Here is a 22,554-nt window from a genome sequence, read left to right on the forward strand (position 1 = left end):
TGTGCAGCTTCCACCCTTCCTGTGCACACAGGTCTCCTCTATACCACATAGGTGACACCAGCTGCCCCGGTTATGTAATATGTTCTCACACTGCCCATTACCATGACTGAACCCTATTGTTCTCAGACAAGTGTGCCCACATCACATGTGGCATTGTTCGCAGCCCCGTGCACCTGACACCCTGCCCTCCATAATGCGGGGCCCCCAGGGCCCCCTATCTTTGCCCTCTCCCCCGCCTTCTGTTGTTTTTCTCAGTCTGGCTCGGGGAGGTGCGCGGCTCTTTCCCTGGCCTGGGCTGCACCTTCCCGGTGCGCGGCCAATGGCATGGTGCCATGAGGGCGGGGCTAGCGTGGCATGTAGCGATCACGTTTGCCGACAGCCAATAAGTAGCCAGTGGGCGGGCACTGCACTTCTCAATATATGTACTGGGATCACAAACTGACCCCAAACCTGAGAATGGAAGCTTCTATCTAACACTTAGCAACCAGCCTGGCAACATCCGCAGAGCATTGGACTATCAGCAGTGTCATCCCTATCCTCCTCTGATACAGGTAAATAATCCCTGGACATCCTCCATGTGCAGCATCCCTATAGGGGAGAGGGGGCTGTGCACCCAGCGAATGGTCCTTGTGCTATGGACCCTTTTTACATCTCACCTGCTGGGCTATTCCTATAGAAACCTAGATTATTGTATATTTGTATTTATTATTATTATTAATATTATTATATACGCAATGGGCATCAGTGCCTATAGAGGGTTTATAGAACTACAAGTCTCAGCATGCCCAGGGGGTGTGTCACTAGCAGAGATACAGCCTCTGTACCATACACATCCCTCTAACAATAAAAGTGCAATAAAGATTTCCAATATTTAAATAATCAGGAGCAATCAAAGTGACAATACAACACCAATATCTTTTGGTTGTACACTGATCATTATTTATATCATAGCTGACAACATATTGCAATTACCAGGGGACACTGATCCAGGGGACACAGGCTTGACCCGCATCTATCAGATGCCACACAATAGCAGTTCTTTATTATTTCATTTTTCTGCCTTCTAAAGTCCACTGTTTATTAAATATCCAGAGATCCAAGTAAGATATGTTATTAAATACTGGATGCATTAGAAATTCCACAAAATGTGCTTGGAAATTAGAGCTAACCGGGAATGAAACTATAACAATAGATTTTCAATAGTAATCAGTAGTTATTGTATCATAATCAATAGATGTTGTATTGTAATCAGTAGATGTTCTTTCATAATCAGTCTATATTAGTCAATAGAAATTCTGTAACCAGCAGACATTCTTATACAATCAATAGATAGTCTATAACATATAATACATTTTAAATTATAGTCAATAGAGATTCTATTATATCCAGTAGAGATTCTATATAAATCAGTATTTGTTCCATATTAATCAATAGAGATCCTGTAATACCCAATAGCTGTTCTATAGAAAAATGTATTTGTTCTATATTATCCAATAGAGATTCTATATAAATCAGTATATTTTCTATAATAATCATTAGATATTCTGTAATAACCAATAGATATTCTAAAAAATATATTAAATATTCTATTATAAACAATAAATCTAAAATAGTCGATAGAGATTCTAAAGAAATCAGTATTTGTTCTATGATAATCAATAAGTAATCTATAATAATCAATAAATCTTCTGTCATACCTAGTAGATGTTCTATAGAAATGAGTATTTGTTCAGTAATAATCAATAGATATTCTGTATTACCCAATAAATGGTCTATAGAAATACGTATTTGTTCTTTAATAATCAATGTATATTCTAATATAAACAAGACTTCTAAAATAGTCAAAATAGAAATCAGTATTTATTCTATAATAATTAATAAATAATCTATATTAATAAATATCTGTCATACCCAATAGATGTTCTATAGAAATAGGTATTTGTTCGGTAATAATCAATAGATATTCTGTAATACCCAACAGATCTTGCGTACCAATCAATGAATATTCCCCCGGGTATTATGATGCCCAAATAGATGCCACGCTGTACATTCTGGGCAGCGGGGGTGACTGACACCTTCCATCTGTTTTTCTTATTATTGTCCGGCAGCTGCTCCGTTGTGTATCTTTAGTCTATGTCTGTCCCGATTAATCTGTTGTTCCTCATCTATCAGATGCCACACAATAGCAGTTCTTTATTATTTCATTTTTCTGCCTTCTAAAGTCCACTGTTTATTAAATATCCAGAGATCCAAGTAAGATATGTTATTAAATACTGGAAGCATTAGAAATTCCACAAAATGTGTTTGGAAATTAGAGCTAGCCGGGAATGAAACTATAAAAATAGATTTTCAATAGTAATCAGTAGTTATTGTATCATAATCAATAGATGTTGTATTGTAATCAGTAGATGTTCTTTCATAATCAGTCTATATTAGTCAATAGAAATTCTGTAACCAGCAGACATTCTTATACAATCAATAGATAGTCTATAACATATAATACATTTTAAATTATAGTCAATAGAGATTCTATTATATCCAGTAGAGATTCTATATAAATCAGTATTTGTTCCATATTAATCAATAGAGATCCTGTAATACCCAATAGCTGTTCTATAGAAAAATGTATTTGTTCTATATTATCCAATAGAGATTCTATATAAATCAGTATATTTTCTATAATAATCATTAGATATTCTGTAATAACCAATAGATGGTCTAGAAAAATACATATTTGTTCTATAATAATCAATAGATATTCTAAAAAATATATTAAATATTCTATTATAAACAATAAATCTAAAATAGTCGATAGAGATTCTAAAGAAATCAGTATTTGTTCTATGATAATCAATAAGTAATCTATAATAATCAATAAATCTTCTGTCATACCTAGTAGATGTTCTATAGAAATGAGTATTTGTTCAGTAATAATCAATAGATATTCTGTATTACCCAATAAATGGTCTATAGAAATACGTATTTGTTCTTTAATAATCAATGTATATTCTAATATAAACAAGACTTCTAAAATAGTCAAAATAGAAATCAGTATTTATTCTATAATAATTAATAAATAATCTATATTAATAAATATCTGTCATACCCAATAGATGTTCTATAGAAATAGGTATTTGTTCGGTAATAATCAATAGATATTCTGTAATACCCAACAGATCTTGCGTACCAATCAATGAATATTCCCCCGGGTATTATGATGCCCAAATAGATGCCACGCTGTACATTCTGGGCAGCGGGGGTGACTGACACCTTCCATCTGTTTTTCTTATTATTGTCCGGCAGCTGCTCCGTTGTGTATCTTTAGTCTATGTCTGTCCCGATTAATCTGTTGTTCCTGTTTTTGTTGTTGTTTTTTTTTATTATGCTGATACATTAAAAGAGATTTGTTATAATATTTGTGATGGTCACAATAGTGGTGTACAGTAGCTCACTGCAACCAATCAGAAATCAGCACTGATAGCCCAATCTTCTTGCTAGCAATGTACATGTTATCATTGTTCTTCTATCATTATGTCCTCCATACTGCTCTATGATATATATTGGTGACATTAGATCATTCCGGTGTGCCTTGTATATTGGTATTTTCCTGCTTCTCTCCCATGTTATGTAATTTGTTTCTGTGTTGTTTTTATTCTGTATCGTGCCATGATGTATGCTTCTGTTACTATGGAGTGAATCTCCCTATGGAAGGGTACAGCTGCCCGCACGTTATTTATTCTTATGTGCCTGGGGTGGGGGCAGCCATTTTGAGTAATTTTCTAGTAGTTTTTCTAACTTAATTGTAATTCATAGGAAAATTGATTTTTTTCATGTGACTTTTTATGCAATTTATTTACTTTCCCTTGAAGGAATCTTTGAATATCATGGGAATCTTCTTATGGAGATTCATAGTAAACATTCTTATTGGTGTTTCTGAATTGATAGCCCTAATATGTGCTTTAAAGAATGGATTTATTAGTCCCCAGCAGCATGCAGTCATTTTACAAAGATTTAGTATTAGTAGAATCCTGCTCTGTGTTTAAGTGACGGGTTCTCTTTAAAGGGGTGCAGATTTGTCCAAATATGCCTGTGGTATAGGTAGATTTAGTAGCCCCACCGTCTGGTCCCCATGTATTATGCTGGTTCAGGGCATTTAGCTTTGTATGTGACGGCCCTCCTAGTATCACCAATTGGAGGGGGCTGATAATGCTTGCTGCCATGGGGCAATTGTAGCTGCCCCCTAAGGAAGTCTAAAAGTCACATATCTGGCAGTCATTCATAGCGGTGGGCCATGGCAGGTTTGGAAGAGGAAATGTGTATGATACTCATACAGACGGTCGGTGCGTCCATCGCATGGAGGACCCTTGTTAGAGTGGCGTGATCATACAAATTCTTTACGTACGGACCTCCCCGCCCCGGGGATTCGACGTCGGAGTGACTAATCCTGGAGCGTTGAGATTCTGCCGGTCGAGAACCTGCCTCGTTGTATCATTGTTCCTTGCTATGTCTTCAGTAGAGTGTAGAAATATATTGGGAATCTATCCTTTTGGCAACACAGGGTGACATAGAAATGTTTTATGACAAATAGGCCAATGAAGTGCAATACTCTTGCCAGAAGCCAACCAAATTTCCTTTAGTGAACAGAAGGAACCTGTTCAGGTGCCATGCTTGACAGCAAGCCCCAAAACATTGTGTTTAGTTAAAATTTGTTGCAAAAATTTTGCCTTGGCAATGGTTGCTGAGGGTAGCAGCTTCCATACAACTCCTGCTTTTCAATCTGGATTTATCTCTGTAATAATAAAAAGAGCTGGCGCATTATCAGTGATCTCTATCAGATCGTGGCGCTTTAATGAATTCCTCATTGCTTGTTCTGCTCCTTCCCACCATGGAGCTCTCTGGAAAGGCCTGCATTGTTCTTACAGAATCAGAGCTACTCAGACTGGCAGGCAGCTGGAATACTAATACTTAGCTTTCACCAGTGTTAACTACTTGTTTGCTTCTGTTTTTTGTGCAGTATCCGATTAACCCGCAGCCATGGCACTGTCGGTTAGCTCGCACCTATGCAAGGAAGTCAAGAAGATGTACTTGGAGTTGCCGCAAGGAGATAAAGTCCAAGCTATGTACATATGGATAGATGGGACGGGGGAAGGGCTGCGCTGTAAGACCCGGACACTGGACAGCGAACCCAAGTCTGTTGAAGGTGTGTAAAGCTCATGAAATTAATCTTTGTGACCCATAATACTGCAGCATGGAAGTCAACATTTACATGTCATTGCCTGAAATCATTAGGGCATATTCCAGCCATTCCCTGTAAACTGATGGACTTTAATTTTACAAAACCAATAACACCAATGGTAGGATAGACAAAGAGTTGCTACGACCCTGAAATGAGCACCAATAGGAAACCCAGACAAACATGGGATCTACACACAGATCATACCTGTGTTATAAACAGGCACCCAGTGTTGCAGGGCAGTAATGTTAAACATTTAGAACCTATTAGGAGAAATGGTAAAACTACGCTACTGCCACATTGCAAGGAATAAATGCTTGTTTTTGTGTAGGGTACCAGTAAAAAGCACATTTACTGAATTTATCTCTCACCCTGTGCAGCCAATACCTCTTCTCTCTGATATTAAAGGTCGGGGCACTCCAGGTCCTTGCGTACAAAGCAGTATCACTAATTCTGCATTGTATGCAATGGTGTCAGGCCTGCAGTTGACAATACAGAAGAGAAGATGCTGGAAGCTTGAGGTTGCATGTGTAGAGGATTCCTGCAAGGCATAAGGTAAATAGGAGTGCCCTTTGTTGGAACCCTAGGCAAGAACAAGCCAGAGGGCCATGGCTTATACAAGGGAAGTTTTGTCATTTGCCTGAAAATCGTGTCCTTTCCCATGTCTTTAAAACATGGTTCAGCAAATTCTGGAACCCAGCAGGCCAGCTTACAATGTGTCTGCTCTGATGTACAGAAATGATAGCGGCATTTACAAAATCCAGTGGGCAGCTGATTATATCACCCACTGCCTTCTTATATATCACACTGATTCTGGTGGCAACCTACTCTTAGTGTTCCCATTTCTTTTTACTTCTTACAGTTGGTAGTTTTCAGCAAGAAAGAGATTTTATTGTTCTTCTGGGCAGGAGTGATATTAAGAACATTCATGTGTGACTCCCTGTTGCAGAGTTGTTCAGACCTTTACATAATCAGGGTTGAAATAAGAGTTCCACTAGTCATTCAGTAATAAACTGACAACTTGTTTCTCATATGCTCATTAGTTAACTATTAGTTAACTATTACCTATTAGTTAAACTAATATTGGGAAGTGTAGTTAGTTGAATGGGAATATGCAGTTTATCCTATTGTTGGGGTTCATTTACAAAACAAGTAGAACTTTGCAATGTGTTTTTACTTGGCTTACTGAATGGGATGAAGATATTGCAAAGTAAACATGCTCTGTGCCATTAGTGAATGGACCCCATTGTCCGAGAGAAATTGTGCCTATCTATTCAAACAGTAAAACATGCTTAGTAAAAATATGTCTGCTCTTGTTTGCAGAATTGCCAGAATGGAACTTTGATGGCTCTAGCACCTATCAGTCAGAGGGATCAAACAGTGACATGTATCTGATCCCGGTGGCCATGTTCAGAGATCCTTTCAGGAGAGATCCCAACAAACTGGTGTTCTGTGAAGTGCTGAAATACAACAGGAAAACAGCAGGTAAGCTCAAAATTTCTTCCTAAGAATAAACATTTTCACAAATTGTTTCAAACTCTTTAGTAATGGGGTATTTACCCTGATGCTATATAATATTCTTAATGTACAGCTATAGAGTTTTATTATAATGCAGCAGAATAAGTAGATTGAGTGGATGAACCACCAATACTTGACTCTTTTTTTGGTTCTTCTGCATTTGTTACATTCAATATTTTCTCCTCTTCTACATTTTTACCTAAGCCATTCTTTCTAAACCAGGGTGTTGTGGAACCCCTCAATTCCTCCAGAGGTTGCTACGTGTTCCATGAGCAGTGGTTGATTGGCTTCCAGTTTGATGGTTGTAGGGCCATCGCCATTCAGCGAACCTTGCATCTCCACACCCATTTTCTTTTGAACTGTAGTGGAACATTGTGAATACTTCTGTAAAGGTTGCACTTTTCTTACAGTCTACCAATGTGGGGGCATTTTTCAGATTTCCTGGGGGAAAGAATTTGGAGAAAGGTTGATCTAAGCTCTGTTTCAAGCATTTCATTTCTTTACAGTAGATTCTTATTATCCTGGCTTTATCAGTTTTTGGACAGCTGGCGGTCCAGATTGTGTTCTGTGCCACTAACCCATGCGTTGTGTGTTGTCTTCACTGTGCAACAGATGGGCTAAGTAACCACAGAGGTGGAAGAGCATTACAACTCAGAAAATGGATGAGAGCTTTTTTAATAGCCGAGTACAAAGAACATTATTGTGCTGTAATCGCAGACAGCCAATGGGGAATCAACTTTTTTTTATTCCCCAAATTATAAAATAAAATATTGGTTGTGATTGGTTTCTACAGATCCACACAACTGCTTTTGCACTCTTGTCAAATAATTCCATCGGAGCAAAATGTCTTAAAAGATACAAGCTGTCTTGACTAACCTTTCCGTTAATAGTCTGTATCTGGGTCATTCCTGATTTTCAGTCTTAACAGGTATTATCATATACTAAAAACACAAATTAGAGGGCCAAGTTCAAAGTACAGCTGAATTCTGCAACAAAGTTTGCCTGTATGTATGGTCACACTAAAGGCAGACGTTAGAGGATGGTCAGGTGTGATCTGACCATAGTTGGATCTTCATGCGTTTTCCAAAACATTGCATTGTGCATCGAATGAGGTAGGTGAGGTGTCCTGTAGTCATCTCCAATGCCATCTAATCATTGGGAAAGGATGGCAATTAGACAAGTTTTTTTTTTTTTTCTCATACCTTGGCTGGTAGGGTGTGCTGGTGGCCCATAGACAATATATCATGCAATGTGTTTGTTTTAGATAACATATCTTGCCGGTGATAGTCACTACTGCACAGGATAGTACAAATAATTCTTGCAAAGAGTATGTCAATACAGCTTCCTTCAGCAAATGGTTTTATGTTATCTACACAAAGGAACATAATTTATTAAAAGGCAGAGCTTTAATCATGTGACTTGTGATACAGATTTACCAAAGTGCAACGATTCATTGAATTAAATGTACATTGAAAAATTCTGGCAGAAGGATCAACAAGTTAAATTCATTCACATTTTGAATAATTCTTTCTTTATTCTTTGAAAAAAAAAGGTTTTGTCTTCTTCCAGCGATTGGGACAAATCTGCATACCCAGACATTGTCCTTCAGGCTAGCAGTGACATTAATGTTTAAGGGGTAAACTAAAAAGTCATTCATTAGTACACATAAATGTTAACTAAAACATGTGAATGATATTCATGCTGTGCACAGTACAGTCTCATGCATTGTGGAATGAACTGACCATATAACTGGCTGCCTTTTTTTTTTTTTTTTTGCCATATTGTTTGCACTGACCTAGATATTGGAGCCTTAGGTCAAATAGGTCCTATGTGTGCAGTGCTGAGTGGTTAGCATTTCTGCCCTACAGCACAGGGATCCTGGGCTCGACTCCCAACACACGACCTGCATGGTGGTTGGACAGATTCTCAGTTTCTACTTTGGTATCCTTAAGTGCTCCAGTTTTTCCAGCTGTAGGCATGGAGAAATGATTTTAAACTCCTACAGGATAAAGACTAGATAGAGCTGATAATAAATAACAAACATCATACTGCATATATAAATAAAAAAAACAAATTTTACCTCCACTTCATTTAACATTCTAACTTGGCATTTACTTTATCCTGCTGGACAAAAAATGCTGGATTTTGTTCTCCTGATCACAACACTTTTTAGGAACTGTGAAGTCTCTGAGCATGCCTCTCTCATATGATGGCTTTACCAAAGAACACTGTGATTTTGTTTGTTTTTTATTTTTAGCTAGCAAACCCTTAGTAATTTGTGACACCTCTCTCCTTAGAAACAAATCTGCGCAACACATGTAAGAAGATTATGGATATGGTGGCTGATGAACATCCTTGGTTTGGCATGGAACAAGAATACACTTTGCTTGGAGTAGATGGACACCCCTTTGGCTGGCCTTCTAATGGGTTTCCAGGACCTCAAGGTAAGGTGTTGTCTTTTTTTACTTTATGTCCTCTCCATGCTTTAAAGTCATTGGCAGCCAGTGGAATTTATCCTGTCCGTATTATGCCCAACACTGCCAGTGTTGCTGAGATGGAGTGGCCAATGGTTTTATCATGTATTCCTAACTGCTAGGAACACAAGAAACGCCATTAGATGGTTTCATTTTCCCATCAAATTTAATTTAGGTCATGCAGTTTGCCTTTTAGATATAAATGTAACAGCAATTTTGTTTGTGGTGTCGATTGGTGATTAAAAATAATATAATTGAAATAAGACTTATTACTGCTGTCAGATTTTAGAGCTAGTTTTGAGTGTTCAGTGGATTCCTCACTGGTTCCTGTCATTGGGATTTGAAATACTGGGCTTTGGTTTTTGAAGCTAAGAGCAATATTGAAATCCTAAGAAATCAATGATCTTTTATTGTCCTCATTGTTTTGGGTGGTATAGTTTACTGCATATTGATGCTTTTTGCATTGCCTTAATATAGAGGCATGAAAATAGCATTGAAAAGAACATTCTACATTCCAATTTGTGAAATGTGGAAAAACACTACTTATACAACCCACTGATTTCCTAGTATTTCGGATATGTGATAAATGCTTTTGGCAATCTCTGTCCTTGGGTTTTTCTTCTCACACACTGATCTCTATGTCTGACTATACAGTAATGACACTTTGAAACACAGACGTTGGCCCTTGCTAGGCACATTGAGGGTATTCAAACATGGTCATTCTAATGGTAACATATTCTATTGTACCCATGGCATTACAAATTCTGTCATAAAACAGAACCTTGCTCACAGATGGTCCTTTTTACATGACAATGTATATAATATGATCATACCAAAGAAATGGCTGAAGCTATCTTTGCATCAAATTGCATTGTCTGCAGGAAGACTCTTAGCTTGAAGATGACACTTGAGACCTTTTCAGATTTTGTACCATTTCAGTTAGATTGCTGTTGACATTTGCTCAAATAATAGCTTTGTTGCCAGTATATTTTTAAAAATGAACTGAACACAAAATAACTACATTTTGAGGCTAATTATTTTGTTCAGCTACAGTTTTAAAATTATACTGTCAGATACATTTTGTACATCCTGACTTATATCCCTTAATGAGGGTATATTTTCATAAAATTCTGCATTTAAAGTGTTTGTAAGCAAGTAGTTATGTAATCTTGTAATGCATAATTATCATTTGCAGCTGTCTGGAAAAAAAATTTCCACTACTCTGTCAGGATGATTCAGTTCAATGAGCTATTTGATGGGTTTCTTTGTATGCAGACTGACTTTGCTTTATTAAACAAGCCTGTGTAATTCCTGACCTCAATTCATTCCACTTTTCTCCAGGTCCATATTACTGTGGCGTTGGGGCAGACAAAGCCTATGGCCGGGATATTGTGGAGGCTCATTACCGGGCATGTCTGTATGCAGGCGTGAAGATTGCAGGAACAAATGCTGAAGTGATGCCAGCACAGGTGAGACCATTGAAAAGTTTGGACTCGAACATTGTGTTTCCTGTTTTGGCGGTTTAGAGTCTCAAATCTTTTCACAACGCCTTTACTGTTTAATACAGCACTGGCACATTTCTGGTTAAAGTTGATAGGATAGCTAAACATGTTACCATATGCATGTTTAAAAAAACATTAAGTTTAGGTTTTAATTGAAGATCCAGATTTGCATAGCAAGCCTATTTAATTTGAAAGCTACAACCCTATTTTCATTATTAAACAGGATATATATAGCACTAACATACTATACAGAGCTGTACAATAAATAGGGGTTGCAAATGACAGATAGATACATACAGTGACACAGGATGAGGAGAGGACCCTGCCCGGAAGAGCTTACAATCTAAGAGGTGGGGGAAGTATCATACAATAGGAGGGGCGATATGGAGTGGTGGAAAGTACTGAGGGTTTTAGGAGACCGAATAAGACTGGTAGGCAAGTTTAAAAAAAGTGGGTTTTGAGTGCTCTTTTAAATGAGCAGAAAGAAGGAGCAAGGCGAATAGGACGAGGAAGACCATTTCAGAAAGTCGGGCAGCTGTAGAAAAGTCTTGGAGCCGTGCTTGCGCTGAGGCTGAGTGAGGAAGTCACCTATCCAATGTCCTGTTTAATTCATTGGGGTTAAATAACTTTAGGAATATAGGTCCTTCACCTAGCAAAGTAAGTTGTTTCCTTGCTAGGGATAATTCACTTCGCTCAGTAAATGAGATGGAGCTCTAAACTCTAGCTAACTCTTTACCAAGCTGAGTGCAATTATTAAGCTCTAACATTGTTACTGTTTTTCAAAAAATTGGCCAGCTCAGATACCTTTTATTAATGTTATAGACTTTAACAGTGGAAGACAAATACTGGCATGCATAGATACTTGCTTAACAAGGCTTAGTTCCTTTCTCAAAGTGGAATGTTTAATATGCCTAGGTAGGTACGGAAAATATCCTAATTAAGACATAACAGATTAGATTCTTCGGCAAAGAAAAAAGCACTTATTTAATTATCCTATGATTTGTTCGTTCATTGAACTTGATGTACTATGAAAAAAATTGGATAAAGTGGAAGGACTTTTGGTATTAGAATTTTTAACCTTAAGAGCTACTAGTTATATAAGACTCTTTATCTTTTGTACATCATTGTCTACTGTTATCTGTGTCACCGCAGCTAAAAAACACAGTATTGGTAATAGAACTAAAGGAAATAGGGAACTAAACTTTATTTAAAGTCTCTATTAAGCAGAAAGAGACACTTGGTAAGGAAATGTCACAGAGCTTCTGAGAGATAAAAAAAACTAATTTTCCTAATTGCTGATACTCATGGCCTCATTCACCATATTTTAGACCGCAAACCCAAGGAAATAATATTAGTTCAACTTTTTTTGCAATGTGTGTAATCTCTAAAGCTTGATTTCCTTACATCATCCACAGAATCATAATATCATATCCTATAAAAGTAAAAATAAAAACTTTTATTTGTTTATAGTGGGAGTTCCAGGTCGGGCCATGTGAAGGAATCGATATGGGAGACCATCTGTGGATTTCCCGCTTTATTCTGCATCGAGTCTGTGAAGATTTTGGAATTGTGGTTTCTTTTGACCCTAAACCCATCACAGGAAACTGGAATGGAGCTGGCTGCCATACCAACTACAGTACAAAGAAAATGCGAGATGAAGGAGGCCTCAAGTAAGTGAAGCCATTGTAAATGGGCAAATATAAGTGAATAAGCTGATGAAGTGCTACTAACATGAAAATTGGAGGTGTTATTTTATAAAGAAGTTATCAGTAAAGCTTGTTTACAAGTAGACATGAAACTGCATCAAGCAAATTATATTGGTATTCCCACCTATAGTAGCCAGGTGGCTGTTAGATTTTATTGTTCTAGCCAGCACTATGATATTTTGATTGCCTTAAGAAGCACTGCTAAAGAATATAGGACATTGGCTTACCCAAGTGAACTATTCTCTTGCAAGGGATAATTTGCTTACCTTAATAAATGAGCTGTGCTGATTTGATCCACTTGGTCATGTGCAACAAAAGACGCTGTTGGGTTTTTTTTCCCTTGTATAGTGTTAGCATTTCTTTGCAAAGTGAATGTTTACCACATTCCTTGCAAGGAAATATTGCTAGAGGATAGCTAAACTTATCACTGTTAGGTGAACAGCCTGCAATTCCTTCATTAAATAGCTTAATGAAAATGCAGCTATATGCAAAGCATAGTTCACCGAGGCAGTCAGTTTAAATTATCTAAACACACCATCCCAGAGGAAGTTATTGCACTTAATCTTTGTTCTTTGAGCCATTTTTTTAAATGGGTCTATATATTTAATATAAAGCATTTATAATGATATCTCACCACCATTGCTGCTTCATTGTAGCCATGATGCAGATTTTTCATTGCGGCTCAAAGTGCACATCAACAGGCGTGATGATAGGTATATACAATTTTTTTTTTTAATAAATAGATATGCAAAACATGGTGATGAAAGGAAATCAGGCATAACTGTCATACAGCCTTTTTTCTTGTAAAACCATTTGTTGTAAACAAGCAACATGTCATGTATGAACTATTATCCTGTATTAGTGTTTGTGTTGACAGGCTTGGGCTTCAGTTAATGGCATCCGTTTGAGATGATTCTGAGTTGATTTAGAATGTATTTATACAGGTGCATCTGATCTGCAGTTGACCTACTTTAGATCCGCATTTCCCTTGCTTTAAGCAGGTTTTGCATTCCTGTAGATCTGTATAAGAATGCAAACTGTCCTGATGTAAACAAGTTACAGGCTTGCATGATGTCTGTGTAATACAAAGTTACCAGTAAGATTACATGTCATGTTTAGACATCAGGTTCATAGAACTGTTATCCTAGCCCATAAATCTTCAAAGCCCCAAAGCTATCTGGCCATTTGACTAAAATCACTTAGAGTTTAGGGGCAGTACATGAATGTAACTGAAATTTTAGACTCCCGCTGTTTAGTATGTTAGAAATAAAGGAAAAGTCCTAATTTGTTTTGCCTCTCTTATAGGTATATAGAAGAGGCGATTGAACGCCTTGGTAAGCGCCATGAATACCACATCCGAATCTATGACCCCAAAGGAGGATCAGACAATGCACGCCGCTTAACAGGCCACCACGAGACTTCCAATATCCACGAGTTCTCCGCTGGAGTGGCAAACCGTTCTGCAAGTATCCGTATTCCACGTATGGTCGGGCAAGAACAGAAGGGATACTTAGAGGATCGTCGTCCATCAGCCAACTGTGACCCCTACGCTGTGACAGAAGCCTTGATTCGGACCACCATTCTACAAGAAACTGGAGATGAGCCTGTGGACTATAAAAACTAAAAGAAGACATAGACAATGATCAAAGCTCTTTAATTAGCCAGTTCTGTTTCTGTTCTCTACACCTAGTCCTAAGTCATGTTTAACTCCACATCCTGTGATCATCTAGACCTATTTAGTAATGGGAGTGGAGTAGTATTTAGGATCAATTCTTTATAGTCTGATTCTTACATGAACAACTTTAGTTCATTCTTAAAATCCTAATCTTGTGAAAAATATTAAAAAAAAATGTGTATGTAGACTGGAAAACAGCCTACTAGGTACTTATGCCTAAAATACCTCCTGCCTTTTTGCTCCCTTCAAAGTTGAATGAATCAGACATAAGAAACAGGACTGGCATTATATTTCTTTTTCCTGCAAGTGGGGCCATGAATTTTCAGTACAAAACAGTGTGCAGACGCCACTAGCTGGAAAAGGATCAGCTATCAAGTTTGATCCCACTTACCTTTTGAAAAAATGACTGAAGACAAATTATAGATAAAAAAACAACTCTTGTCTTACAACTTCATTTAGTAAAGCAATCCTAAGTATTTTGTTCAAAGTTCAGTAACCTATAGGTACCAGTTGGATTTCAGTGTTCCGTTATCAGACCAGTAAAAATGAGTCTGATTGGTTGTTATGAGTCAATGCTCATTATTGCTTTACTGAATGCAAGACCTAGACATTATTAACAGCCAATAAGACTTCCAAATACTGTGTTCATATTAGTAAAAAGACAACTTCTGACTGGTTGTTATAAGTCACTGAACTTTGCACATCATGATAATACACTAAGATGTTTCCATAAAGAAAAAAGAGATAGAGGTGGGTGATCAGCTAGACTTTGCTTCACCACACCCCATGATAACCACTGATTATAAGAGGGGAATTTTTACCCTTAAACTGCAACCAGGTACTCAATCATTTGACATGTTTGGGTGTATCCTGTTAACCTGTGTAATAAATAGGATACAGCCTGATCCCTCAAATGACCCCAGGGTCATCATATCTGTCTAGTTGTCTTTTTCAGGCTGTTTTTACATGGATGTCTCTGATCTTAGTAATGTTTTCATTTGGGTCCATTGGTGTAGTATTTTTCTATTTACATGTAATTTTAATCTACAGAGATGGAGGGAGGATGATCAAGAGATAGTATCTATCGAGGTGTTTGAAATTATAATATAGTAATAATATAAAAAAACTGTCAAGGTTTATGTCGGTGCTAAATAAAATTGTGGTGAAGAGTGATACAAATATTAAAGCACTATAATTATAGAGCATGTCAGTGGGAAGTAGAGGGTGGTCTTCTGTAAACCTTGATAGAATAGTGTTCCGGAATTATCGCTGGACTAACTCATGAAGAGTCCCGCTGTAATTAACTTGAAGACTGCATTAACATGGGTCATGTCTAAAAGACTGCTTGAATCTTTTGTCTAGTGGCATTCAGAATAGAAACAGGACATCAGCGTCAACCTGTGATGTTTGCAACCCTGTTTTGTGTATCTTTGTCAACTGAACTTTTATTGTCCTGTTTCTTTCATATAAGGGATCTAACTTTTTTGGAATTTGTGATAAATTGTATGTCAGGTTCACATTGTACAATAATGGATCATGTTTCGATGTACTGAGAAACACATCCAAAGGTTTTAGAGTGGTAAGAGCTGGGCTAATATTTAATCTTTGCTCTTAAGTTATGTATAGTAGGTCGCTACCTAATGTGCACTGATAACCTCTGTACCAGCTAATAATTATACGCAGTGCTCAGTGAAGAAAAAGAGTTTTATTTTTCTCCCCATGAATCTCAGAATTTCTATAATTTTTACGCACACACAGAAGAAACCACTTTCTCATCATTTGTGAATGGGTCTCGGGTGTTAATGGCAGGGTAGGATTTACTGCTTCTGACTCGCATCTCATTCTGACATAGTCTGGTTTTTAAAATAGATTTTGTTTTTTCTTTTTGTAATAAAAAAACTAAATCTGAAAATGTATTTTGTGTATTTATTGGTTGATTTCTTTCATTCTTTTCCTAACAAGAAAGGTAAAGTGAAAATATGTTATAGAATAAATACTGTATATGGGCTCTATTTTTGCATGCTGAAGGAGATATATTTCTCTCTATTTAGTCTTGGAAATTACACAGCTTAGCTCACAGCACAGTCCTGTCTGTCAGGTTGAAAGACCTCATTTTACATTGCTCTAGTTAAGTAATATCCACTGGTATTTTCTCTCCAATATCTTGTGACTGGACAGAGAAAGAGAAAGTAGCAGACTAGTGATTTCATCTCTCTTCTGCTTTCTATTACTGTTACTTGGCACATGAGCAATGCAACATTCTGATTGTCTCCTAGTGCTGTCCTCTACCGCTCAGCATGATATCTGCTGTATAGGAGATTGCAAAAGGTTGATGCTGAGCCTAATTTAGGCACACCACTTACACTTAAAAATATATTGTATTGTAGGATACAGTTTCTTCCTATGTTACATTATCTATAGATACAAAAAATTGTTTTTTTTTTTTCCATCTTTAAGACCTCTATTCATTCCATCTATTATAATAATATGTACTAGTAAGTGTCATTGGAAGTAAAACATGCTGCACTAAAATAGACATGTTTAATTACAACCCCCATAGCAGCCCACATGTCTACTATAAGCAAGGGGATTGCTTGTGCTTAACCGGAGCGTCTATTTAGGACTGGGCCAGGAACACTTGCATGCTTTGATGGTTTACATAGTAAGCTTGAAAAAAGATACAAGTCCACTAGGAAAATAAACATATTCCTGAAAACAAAACCATGTAGTCGATCCAGAAGAAGGTAAAAAAAACCCTGGTGCAATTTGCTTCAACAGGGGAATACATTTTCCTCCAGATCCAGTGAGGCAATTGGATGTTCCTTGGATCAACAGTCTGTTATCTTTACTTTAAAACTTTAACCCAGTTATATTCTGTGCATCCAGAAAACAATTCAGCTATTTATTAAAGCAATCAATAGTACTTGCATTGGCCCCTTCCTCTCCATATTGTCCAAAATGCCTCTGGTCACCTGGACCATGGAGGAGATAGATTGAAGCAACCACTGCTTCCATATGTTTCTTATTAGCTTTAGATATTTTACATCCATTCCCTTACTCTGATATAAACATTCTTCTAACCCTTAAATGTGTGGTCACACCATACATCTTTTTTCATCCATGCAAGTGAGACATTTACAGAATGCAGCATTGTAATTGATACTTATAATGACAGGTGTAGTTCAGTACACTGAACATCAACACAAGCGCAACTTGGTTAAACACCTAAACAGATGAAATCCATATATGAGAGCAGTTTTACCTGCCAAAGGTTATAACTTTCTGTTCATTCACCCACCAGCCCACCAAGAAGTCTTATCCTTTGCCCAACCATTTAACTAGACACAAAAAGGAGATTCAGCAGATGGAAAACCTGTTACACCTCCAAACAACTTTTCAGCTCCCACAGTAACTAAAATATTACTTGCAAATGAGTTAAGCCTAAAAAGTACTAAACAAACCTGCACTGAGGCTTTGATAGCAGTTTTCAGCAGTTGTATAGGATTTTGACAAAAGAATTCCAGTCTATTGAAAATGTAGCATTCTGCTTTTTTTGCAATAGGAAAGCACCTATTATAACAGTGTGTGGCTGACATGAAATAATAAATACCACTTTCCTGGCTGCTGGTAACCCCACTTGTTTTTTCCTAATATACACTTGCTTTGACATAGGTGTGGACCACATTTACAACAATTGTATTGTTTTCATTCTGCTGTGGTGGTAAAGACTCAATGGGAACTCAGCGTCTTGGGACACCCACATCACTTTAGGCTGTTCCTTCTATGCAGGAGTGCAGAAGTTAGTTTAGGTGACACCAATGATTTTATTGGCTATCTGTAAGGGTGACATTCTTTCCACTGACCAGCACTGTAGGAGGCATTCTCCCCACTGACAGCATTAATGCACTGTGAGCTGCGGATATAGTAACTATAATGGGTTCCCTGAAGATCTGAAAGTTATTTCAAGGGTTCACCCATGTTAAAAAGGTTGAAAAAATCTAATTTAACATATTTGGAAACATTTTTGATTAAACATTTTCATTTTCTTGTGCTTTCCCACATTTTTTTAAGATGGTGGCAGGGTTTGATAAGGGAACAAATCTATTTTTTACATTAAAAAGTACATAGCATCATTAAAACTTCTGTCTTACATAAGACCAGTTTTCCTGATCAGTTTCTTCAAACTAGAGAGACACAGTGAAAGCTTTTAATGTTTGCTAATTGGGTCAATTTATAAAGCAATTGATCTGACATTCACCAAACATTCTTTGGTGGAGGAACTTCCAAGTTCATGTGTTTTTATTGGCAGTAATTGATTCTTCCCAAAAGAATGTTTGGTGAACATTGGTATCATTTATTATAAATGTAAGTCTGTAACAAATATTTTACCTTTAAAACAAAGCTTTCAAAACCCACTTAATTAATTTTTTAATTGCTTAAGATAGGTGAGAACCTTTGTCAATTTGTTATTGTTTCTTCATACTTTCATACTTGACCGGTATCAAACAGAACAGGAATTAACCCCCTAACTACTAACCCCGTAATTTTTCATCTTAAAAAAAAATGCTATTTGGGATAAGCCCGTATTTTTTCGACTTACCTTTAAATCCCACTTACCGGTGCTCATCCAGCGTCGGGTCCGTATTCCCCCGGCCAGCATCCCGCGTTCCGCCGGCCAAGGTCCCGCTGATCGTCCCACGTCGCTCTCCGTCCAGCGTGGGGTGCTTCTAACACAAGAAGCCGGTCAGCGGAGAAAAAAAAAGCCGACCGGCTTCTTGTGCGTGCGTGATGACGTCGGCGCGTGTGCGGGAAATTCAAATTCAAACTCATTCATTCATTTTGTATTGGATTGAATACAAACTCCTGTATCCAATCCAATACAAAATAATTTCAAATAATTACAAAGTATATACCTGGTAAATTCAAACTGTCATTTTGTATTGGATTGAATACAAACTCCTGTATCCAATCCAATACAAAATAATAAAAAAAAATAAAAGTAAATAACTTGGAAATTCAAATTTATATTTTGTATTTGATTGGATACAAACTTGCGTATCCAATCCAATACAAAGTAATATAAAATGAATACAAAGTACATAACTGGTAAATTCAAACGCTCTATCCAATCCAATACAAAAAAATAAAAAAAAAATAAAATAAAAGTAAATAACTTGGAAATTCAAATTCTTATTTTGTATTGGATTGGATACAAACTTGCGTATCCAATCAAATACAAAATAATTCAAAACAAACCCCAATAAATACACAGTCAAAGTTTTAAAAATTGCCACTTATTCCCTGGATGGCTAGTGTGTAACACTGTGTCTTATCTTACCTTTGCTGATCTTCGCCTAATTTCAGTATTTTCAGTATTTTTGATTTGTTTACATGTCATGTTTAGGCTGATTTTTGTGTTTTTCCTTTAATTTTATTAAAAGTAATTTTTTTTTTACATGATTGTGTGTTTCAAACATTTTTTATATTCATTATTTTTACTAGAACCCTGTTCGAACATATTTCTGTAAGTTACAGGTCTACAATTTAAAAAACAATTCATAAAAACCTGTGACGCTTTTGGTACAGAAATCTAGACATCAGTGTAACGCCCAGGTGGTTAAGGGGAAATCTTTATATAGGCACATATAACCTGCAATAGGTTTCCCAATCTCAGGTCTGTGCAAGACTAAAAAAAGGTTTTGGTTAGAGTTAAATCTTAATTAGCTGATTTTTTTCTCTAAATACATTTCTGGGAAATGATGTAAGGATGTTCCCTAATTCTAAGCCAGCTCAGTGTGTTTAGGCTCTTACACTCATCTGTAATCAGAAACGTCTTCTGAATCATAACTAACAGGCCAGACAGTGAAAACAACATCAGATACGTAGCAGAGATCTTGTGAAACAGTCTTTAGGAAAGATGTTTTCGATTCTAGAATTACATCCACATTGCTTAGTAACAGGACTTGTGTTAGTCAACGTCACTTCTAAGTGCACAAACAACTGCAGTAGGGAAGTACAGAGTTTCCAAATCCTCCTACACATCTGTGAATACAAATTAAAATGCAATAGTTTGCATATCAGTAAACTCTCCTAGTCTTCAAAAAAAAAAAAAAAACCTTCAGCACTTTCATTTTGTTCCTTAATTGAACACTTAAAGTGGAACTAAAGTCCCATTTTACAAAATAAAAAATCTGGTAGGTGCTATTTGCAGTAAGGGCCTTCCATTGCGTGTGTCGGGGATGAATGAACTCTTATGCACTTGCGGGGGAGTAATGTCATCTTGGCACCGCCAAACAAGATGGGCGAAGGGGAAGAAGAAGGAAGAAGAAAAAAGGAACATGGCGACTTATACAATGGAACGTGGATCCAAAATCGAACAAGGCAAATTCTTAAAGCTATTATGTTGATTACTGAAAATTATAAATACTACTTAGGCTTACCCCCTACTTCCTGTGGCTGCAGATCCTGCCTTCTCATGTAAGCGGGCGGTTTCCATTGTAATACAGGGATGCTGATAAATGTTGACAAGCATTTATTATTCTACCTACTTTGGGCACCACAAGGTCACTTTCAGTTGACCCTACCCTAAGAGAAGAGAGGAATTGTGGTCTTTAAACACATGTAACCCATAAAAAAGATTTTCTGTCCATCACTTTTCATCTACAAACTGTTTCTATTTATTTAACAATATTTAACAATGATTACCTACTGGTCCTGTTCATTTGCACTATGAGTAGTTCCTTGTTTTAGTCCAAGCAGTACTGATACAGAATGTTTGAGCCAATGTTTTGTTCTACCTGTGTATCATTACTGCTTTGATCTTATTCCTAGTCTTTTGGGCAGATGTGAACCTTTACATTTTGGTGGGTTCAATTACCCTTTAGCAGCATTCCCATATTTTTGTCCTAATAATTCAGCTTTTAAAGGCTTCATTTTTTCCATTTCTTTGGCTTTCTGTCAATTGTGCCACTGTTAATCCCTTCTGTCCAATGTCCAGTCTTCTCGACACACCTGTATAATTTGAGGAATGATCACATTTGCTGTTCTATCACATTTTTCCTGTTCTATGGCAGCCGTCAGCAAAGTAAGCACACAAGAATTGCATTTAAAAAAATTATATTGTGCACAGAGACATACATGCAGAAAAAAAGTTGTATAAGAGTACAAATATATACAAATAGCACTGAATAATACAATATTACAGGCAGGGCTTAAGGTGTATGATACAGACAATGGCTACCATCCTCATGCTCCTTGCTCCTGTGGCCAACACCCTTCTCCTGGCCCAAGGGTCCCTCCTGGGTTTTTCTCCTCTCTTGGTCTCCTCCTCCCATTTCTTTAGCACTTTTAGCACTTTTTAATCTCCCTTTTGCCAAACCAATAGTCCTTCTCGGTCCTACATATTTAGCAATGTAATAAAAGTATTCTGCTTTGAGGTTTGTTTTATTTGCATAGATTTCATAGTGTCATCAACAAGGAGTTCCTGTTCTGCGTGTTAATTTAATTATGAACAATTCTCATAAAAATAACTTACAAGAATCTGAATAAGATTCGGCATTCAGCTTTACAAGTTGCTGATTTTATCATATCATATGCAAATATTTTAAATATATGCACCAATATTCTCTTAATGATATGCACTAGCTTGACCTTAATCAAAATGACAGTCATCAAAGAGAGAGCGTGCAGGAATTTGGTGTGTCTACGACTTTGGTGAAAATGCTTGTTTTGATGCAAATTCTCAAACAGCTATACACTCCCTCCAACACAAAAGATAATTTAATTTCTAACCCAAGTATACAAATATAATGTGTATATACTGTATACTGTAACATTAAAAGATACAAATTTTAAATAATATTTTTTTTAACCAAAAATCTCACAGTGGGAGATGGATCAGTGTGTTATCCAATAACTCAAAGTGCCCAACAAAGACAAGCCACCAAGTCAGATTATCATGTTAAAGCTTTTGCAAGATTTTAGTAGTTGGATTTAAATCCACTGTAAATACTATACTGGAGTTCTTTTAATTGCAATGTTGGGATACATTCTCTTATGTGTCCTGTCTGTGCGCACATGGCTTCATATTATAGGCTATAATTTTTAGCTTTTTGAAGTGTAATAGGCAGTTGTTGCTGATAAGCTACTCAAGAGCTTCCTTATTTTGCCATACCTAATTGTATCCTTTAAAAAGAAATTGCAGAAACAATTTGTGCCAAAAACACCCAAAACCTAAGTGCACCATAAACCTGTGCCAGCTGCATTCCCATTTACCCCCCAGAAAATTATTCAATTTGTGATTAGGCAGATGTTTATAATAGAAAGGGTCAGGCAATGTCTCTTCTGCAATAAATGTTCTCACCTGCCTGATCACCACCCAGCTGTCAATTTTCAGTTTGTTGCTTCAGCTTCCCATACACGTGCCAGGAAATCAATGAACTTCCGT

The 22,554-nt window shown here is 36.9% G+C and overlaps 1 protein-coding gene across 1 annotated transcript; it reads left to right on the forward strand.

Annotated features, from left to right (window-relative positions):
• The first annotated feature begins 413 nt into the window (after positions 1-413).
• On the forward strand, positions 414-16,020 carry GLUL (glutamate-ammonia ligase). The gene is made up of 7 exons (XM_072419794.1): positions 414-551; positions 5,015-5,200; positions 6,557-6,718; positions 9,049-9,195; positions 10,567-10,694; positions 12,198-12,397; positions 13,739-16,020. Exons 2-7 carry the CDS (start codon positions 5,035-5,037, stop codon positions 14,055-14,057), a joined length of 1,122 nt encoding a protein of 373 aa, XP_072275895.1. The 5' UTR covers positions 414-551; positions 5,015-5,034; the 3' UTR covers positions 14,058-16,020.
• The last annotated feature ends 6,534 nt before the right edge of the window (positions 16,021-22,554 follow it).

The sequence above is a fragment of the Pyxicephalus adspersus genome, chromosome 8 (assembly GCF_032062135.1).
Source record: "Pyxicephalus adspersus chromosome 8, UCB_Pads_2.0, whole genome shotgun sequence".
In the NCBI taxonomy this organism is placed as follows: domain Eukaryota; kingdom Metazoa; phylum Chordata; class Amphibia; order Anura; family Pyxicephalidae; genus Pyxicephalus; species Pyxicephalus adspersus.

Bases quoted from the DNA above. Each gene is read 5' to 3' on its own strand.
- GLUL (XM_072419794.1), top strand. From the start codon at position 5,035: ATGGCACTGTCGGTTAGCTCGCACCTATGCAAGGAAGTCAAGAAGATG. The intron at 9,196-10,566 runs GTAAGGTGTTGT...ACTTTTCTCCAG, and splicing joins TGGGTTTCCAGGACCTCAAG to GTCCATATTACTGTGGCGTT. The intron at 10,695-12,197 runs GTGAGACCATTG...ATTTGTTTATAG, and splicing joins CTGAAGTGATGCCAGCACAG to TGGGAGTTCCAGGTCGGGCC.